The sequence below is a fragment of the Antrostomus carolinensis genome, unplaced genomic scaffold, assembly GCF_000700745.2.
Source record: "Antrostomus carolinensis isolate BGI_N321 unplaced genomic scaffold, ASM70074v2 scaffold32866, whole genome shotgun sequence".
NCBI classification, from domain to species: Eukaryota; Metazoa; Chordata; class Aves; order Caprimulgiformes; family Caprimulgidae; genus Antrostomus; species Antrostomus carolinensis.
Window position 1 is genome coordinate 30,036 of NW_010324635.1, and position 6,674 is coordinate 36,709.

Genomic DNA, 6,674 nt, shown 5'->3' on the forward strand with positions numbered 1-6,674 from the left:
AACTATCCTGGGAGAGCCAGCAGGCTTCCTGAAACAATCCATCATCTGCTTCAGATGATAATATTATTTGTATTTCCACTCTTTATGCCCATAATCCCATTATTGCTCACTGCCGTCTTATCACTGCTATAATAAATAAAAGGTTGAAGAGGCATATCATTGATGTCCCATTAATAATGGAAATGCCCTCATTTATAGGTATTTTTGTGCACATCTGTGCTTTTAGACCAAAAGTACACCTTCACCTTTGAAAACATCAACTTAAATTTACAGAGGCATAATTCTGTTCATAAAAGCATAGAACACTATGTAGTTACCAGGGCACTAAACATGCAACCAGTTGGTGATTTGAGATATGATTAAAGTGGAGATGCTCTGTGCGGACATTGTGAAGCTCCTGGAAAGTCTGAAAAGTCTTACAAAGTTCGAAAATAAGTAAGTAAATCTGAATAAAAGAATTATTTCTGCATATCATCTGGTGAGATATTCTGTTCGGCATGCCAACTTTAACATGTCATCATCCACTGTCAAAGAATACCACTAGTAATATTCGTAAGAAGCCAGGAGAAATAATTTAATTGCTCTGTGACCCAAGCCCACATCCATCACTGAGGTCTTCTACTGATTTAAATAGGCACTGAATAATTTTAAAGATCTGATTAATCCAATTAAACAGCAGTGAAGATGGCCTCAGAGGAAAGAAAAATCTCTGCATGAATTATTAACATCGACATAGGTGTATACCCTGCTTTCTGTGTGACAGTGACAAAAAAAGCCCTCCTGGTTAAGAATGGCAATTTTGGCACCCACAAGCAGCTGAAGGACTTGTGACCTCTCAAACCTCTGGTCTGATGCATGTTCTGAACAATGCCTCCAGTCTTGTCAGTCTCTTGAATGCTGAGTTTATACATGATTGACTCCTAAACGGTCTAAGATTGTGCTTAGTGCTATTTCTACAAGAAGCCTTCCTAATTCTGAAGACTTTTTTTGTTGTATGTTACAAAAATACAGGAGTTCTCAGTAGGGAGTCTCCCTCTGCAGAGGCAAATCAGATGTGGTTGGCAAAAGTAAAAAACAGAAGGAAAGCAAAGGGATAAAGTACCAGTGATTTTTCTCCCTTTGAAAAGTGTTTTGTTTCTCTTTACTTCTGAAAAAGTCATCTACATTTCTTTACTTTGAGGAAAAAAAAACCCAACACTATACAACCCACCACTCCTTGTTAAAGCCAGTGCTGTTAAAATCTCTTTGGGGTTTTGAATAGTGAGTCTTCACAGTGTTTGCAGCACTTTACATAAAACACTGTACTTTTATGTCCTCCACATCCCAGCTTCTTAAAAATGAACTAAGATATCTTCACATCTTCTGATCTTTCATTAAAATGAACTCCTCTGTCATTAGTTAACTCAGACAGAAAACATACAGACTTCTGATATACTGACCTTCTTTGGGTATGGAGTTATCCAGGACTAACATAATAAGCCATAACAGAAGATTTGGCTGGTTCACAGGTAATTTAACACAGACACGTATTGCAAGGTAAGATTTCTAAACACAAAATAGCAACGGAAAATAATCTAGGACATTGAAGGCCAGCTGTCACTCAGGACTAGATTAAGTAACAATGACTCAAAGCCAAACTCCACTGTACATACAAATCATTAAGTACAAAGGACAAAAAAAGAAAAAAAAATCACAAAAAACTGAGCTAGCAATAAGTGATCATGCTTAATTTTGCAGTAAAATGCATGACAGGAGCAAGGTGACTTTCACAGAAGAAAACATGTTGATGGGAGGCACAAAACCATTGTCGCAGATGAGTTCCAGAGTGACACCACAAGGGTACAAGGATTATAAAAACCTACTTGCACTTCCAATGAACTCTGCTCTACGGCTAGACAGATGCATTAGTCCTTAAGAGGGAAACCATTAAAAAAAGTAGGGCAGCAGCTTCATCTGAGAGAAACCAGTTTTAAAAAAGCCTTTTTGGGGCTGTTTTCATTAAAAAGTCTGCTCCTTTTTATAGTTCAAGGCAAGATACACATTTCTTTAAAAAGTTTATTTTACTAATTCTGAATACACTACCAACAAATTGTCCCTATGTTGCAAGTCAAGAAAAAGTTTTTTCAGATCCTTAAGGTCAATCTGTGCTTCCAGCAAAGATGTACCTTCTCTCTGTCTTTCAAAGCAGAAATGATCCCTTTCTGGTGCTCCCTGGCTCCAAAGGATTAAGACCCTGACAAGTACATATTCCAAGGAGAGAGATTACAGCCACCAGATTGTACAGCCACCATCAGAAATAATTTACCAGCTGATGTAACGAAAATTAGCCATGGGAAGTGGCAATTTGTCCAGTTTTTTGTATTGTCCTGACCATGCTCCCAAATTCTGAGGACAAGCTAAAATTTGCCTTTCTTCAGACCAGAGGTAAAATAAGCCCGTCTCTAATATTCTGTGCAAAATTGTTATATAAACCCACTGATGGAGATGCCATCTTCTTGCATTCCAGAGTTAGCCTACACACTTATTCCAGAAACCCAGGCAAGTAAAGCCTTGATGAGGAGAAAAACACCCTTCAGGGGAATGCACTAGCATCTTCTTGTACACATCTACCCCTCCACCACACCTGCAAGGAATGGGAGCCAAGTGAACTGTTGCAGCACCAACACAGGGATAATTTTGAGAGAAAAGGCCACCTGGGGAGGTGAGGGGACACCCTCCTCACTGTTACTACTGAAACTGTTCTGCTGCTCTGTACGGCTGCTGGAGCAGGGTGTAACATGCAGCATCAGTGTGCACAGCCTCTTGGCACACAGATGCTCAGGAAGAGATCATGTTTTCCCTTCTCCATTTCCCTGGGCTGTTTCTGTTGTAATATGGACAAAACTGGATAAAATATAAGCATTGCCCTGGGAGCTGGAATCTGCACAAGGTGCTTACACCTCTTGCATCTGGATATCATAGGCTTTTGCACAGATCCAGAAAGTTTAATATGCTGTACTAGCCTCAGAACTCGAGCAGTAGCTAGAAAATGCAAAAAGCCATATTCTGGTTGGGATAATTCATCACCACACCAGTAGAAGCAGGTTCTTTCATTTTTATTTGGGAAAATGATTTTATTCTAGGCAAGTTCATCTAACCAGCAGGGCTAGAACTATGGTTAACTCCTGGCAACTATCATTGCTCTAGTAGAGGAATTACAACATACTCACCCTCAATGTCAAGTCATTAGTAGGTTGAGCCTTGTTCTGGGCATGGGATTTCTGTTTTTCAAGCTTCCCTAAACCAGAGTCACAACACCCTTTTCTGAGGACAGCTAGGACAGCTGTAAAGGGATATTACACTGAGATTTCACATCAACAGGAAAGAAAATGCTCAGGTAGATGTCAATATTCAGTGACAAGCAGTTGAAAAGATAATCCAAAACAACAAGATAACCGATTAATAGCAAAGACTACACACAGAAATTGTTGCTTACAGACACAACTGGATTGCAACAGAGGCAACCACAAAGGGATTTCAATCACGCACCTCCTGCACTTCTTCCACCCCTTATCCCAAGGGAAGGTAAGACAATCCACAAACCAGTATTAGGGGCTTGACTTCCAAAGAGGCTCAATCCTAAATGTGTAACATTCACAAATCCCAGCATCTGTTTAAATGCCTTCCCCTGAGCCATGCTGCTCAGTGCAGATCCTACTTTTCCCCCACGCATCACACAAGGGCCTTCAGTTCCCAGTTAGGCAGGATGGGGGGAGGCCCCAGGTCAGGGCCATTAGGAGGCAGTTGCTACTGAATCTGCACTTACAATTTGATTTAAATCTGCTCAGGTCATGGCACAGGTATTTCTAAAGAATAAATGAAATTAAAATGTTGTTAATTTTGTGAGCCAAATCTTGAAATAAATATTGGTATTGCTTTTACTACCTTTGATCATTTGTCTTGGAAATAAGGTCACTTCTCAGTTCTGAGCTGAAAGCTTACAAATGTTTCTAAATAAAATATTCTATTGATTTAAATATTTCAATAGAAACAGAGCTTAAAATCCTCTTTTACAATTTTTAAAGACTGCTTTAAAATGTTTTGTAGAGTCAAAGCAGTTAAAGTATATTTAAGTTCCAGTTAATAAGTAAATAACAAAAAAAAATATTAACAGTATTTTTTTCTTCTCTTGGTTTGAATGAGTTCTTTAATGTGTACAGTGGGAAATGCTGATTATAACATCAATTTCAAACATAACCGCTGTTTTTAGACACGTTAAGTTCCTAATTCAATCACCAAACTCTTCTCATTAATAGCATCTCTAAAAATGAAGTGCAAGTATAGAATTAAGTGGGAAGTTTTAGAAGTTTGGAGGTATCATTGGCTTTGATGATATTACTTGATATTCTTAGCTTCAGGGAGGTATAGTACCAGTTAGAACACCAAAGAAAAATAAGTATAAATCTAGCTGTAAGTAGAGCCATATAAAAGAGTTAATTAAGCCAATCATTCCTATGAGCCCCGCTTTTATTTAAAAATTGTATTTTCTATACAGATTGTATAGAAATTGTATTTTCTATACAGAAAATACAGAAATTGTATTTTCTATACAGACTATTTTGCTTTGAAAACAATAGGGTTTAGCTGTTAGTCAATCTAACCATTCAAATAGAAACGTCGAAGTTTGAATACTTTGCAAACTTTTCAGGGTGACAAATGAAAGATAATAACCCCTTGATCAATATAACTTTTATTTATTCATCTGGGAACATGGCAAGGATATCATAGGCAACAACGCCGCCTAGGAGAACATGGATTTCACATAAACTGTTTTGGCAGAAACACGCATTTAAATAATCATCCAAATCACCACCTCACTATTTCTATCTTTAAAAAAACCCCAAAAAAACCCCAAACCCCAACCAACCAAAAAAAATAAACCTAACAAAGAAAAATAATATCTGAACAAATGAACAGCCTAGAAGTTTTTTCTATTTAATGTCTATGCCAGCCACATCTGTCCCTGATTTTAGAAGTTGTAATACTTAGCACTGACACCTTTCATTTGCAAAGACATTATAAACATGAACTGACTGTAATTGTACCACAATACCTCACCACAGCTAATCAGCGTGACTGCCTGCTCCCTTCTCAGCCTGGGGAAGTGCTGAATTAAGTTTGTGCTGCCAGCTCCCTGTATGACAGTGTCTGCATCCTGCAAAGTGCTACACATAGAATTGAGTTTAGTATGAAGTGACTGACCAAACTATAGCATAAAATCAAGTAGGTTTTTCCACCCAGTGCTACTATTTTGTTATATAATCCAAGAATAACAGACCAGGGCAGGATGCAATTTAATGTAAACCATTTGGAGTGAAAGGTGTTATTTTGCCTAGTGAAATCTCCCCCTCACAGTCCAGCTCACAGACAGAGTCAGTGGCAATCTCGTGGTCAGGGGAGATCTGGGACATCCTATCAAAAGGGTCCTCGCGATTCTCCTCACAGTCAACCACATTTGGGATCATGTTAACATAAGCAGTCACTATCTCCTTATGGAAAAGGGTGTCCTGGTTGTAAGAGATAAGCTCATTGCTTATATTAACAGTCTCCACTGGAGTACTAGAGCAAAACTGACCGCATCCCAGGAGGTTGGAGAAGACCTTTCTAAAGTCAGCATTGAAGGCATAGATGATGGGGTTGAGAGACGAGTTGGCCCAACCAAACCAGACGAAGATATTAAAGGTGGTCTCACTGACACAGGGAAGGCCAGCGTGGGGGTCACTGGGCGGGCTCTCGCAGAAGGGAACCATGCAGTTCAAGATGAAGAAGGGCAACCAGCAGCAGACAAAGACACCCATGATGACAGAGAGAGTCTTCAATACCTTGGTCTCTTTCCTGATGGAGGACTTGAGGCTTGTGTGATGGTGGCAGTCAATGTGGCTGCTCCGGCAGCTCTGCGCATGCTCAGCTGCCCTCTCCAGGGAAGAGATCCGACGAATCTGCACCTGGGCAATGCGGTAGATTCGAGTGTAGGTAACTATCATGATAGCCACTGGGATATAAAAACTGATCAAGGAAGAGGAAATGGCATAAGTCCTGTTGAGGCTGGAGTCACAGCTCTCCGATGGTCCAGTGAGGGTATCGTTGCTGCCAGAGGTCCCATCAGAGGGTCTCATTGCTGCCAATGCCACCCACGTGGTGCCCATGTCTTCTGCCCAGGTGGTGACAGCACCCGCTGCTGCCCAGCCAGCGCCAAATCCATCTCCAATATCACCAGCGGCAACAACATCCCCACCTCTGTGCCAGTTAAGCTGGACAGGGATGAAGGAGATGAGCACAGACAAAGCCCAGGCCACACTGATCATCACCAGAGCCAACCGTTGGGTCATCTTCCTCTCATAGCGGAAAGGGCTGGAAATAGCCCAGTACCTGTCCACACTAATCACACACAGGTTCAGGATGGAGGCCGTGGAGCACATGATATCGAAGGCCACCCAGACGTTGCAGAAAGCCCCAAAGGGCCAGTACCCGGCCACCTCAGCCACTGCCTTCCAGGGCATGACGAGCAGAGCCACCAGCAGGTCCGAGACAGCCAGGGACACGATGAAGATGTTGGTGACCTTGCTCCTCAGGTGCCGGTAGCGGACGATGGCCGCGCACACCAGCACGTTCCCAAAGAGCGTCCAGAGGATGAG

General features: G+C 41.2%; 1 protein-coding gene across 1 annotated transcript; it reads right to left on the bottom strand.

The window, feature by feature from the left end:
- Positions 1-4,715: 4,715 nt before the first annotated feature.
- DRD5 (dopamine receptor D5) lies at positions 4,716-6,668 on the bottom strand (the record flags this gene model as incomplete). The annotated part of the gene is made up of 1 exon (XM_010170999.2): positions 4,716-6,668. A coding segment is annotated over one exon (1,335 nt), but the record flags the coding sequence as incomplete, so codon positions are not given.
- Between the last annotated feature and the right edge of the window lie 6 nt (positions 6,669-6,674).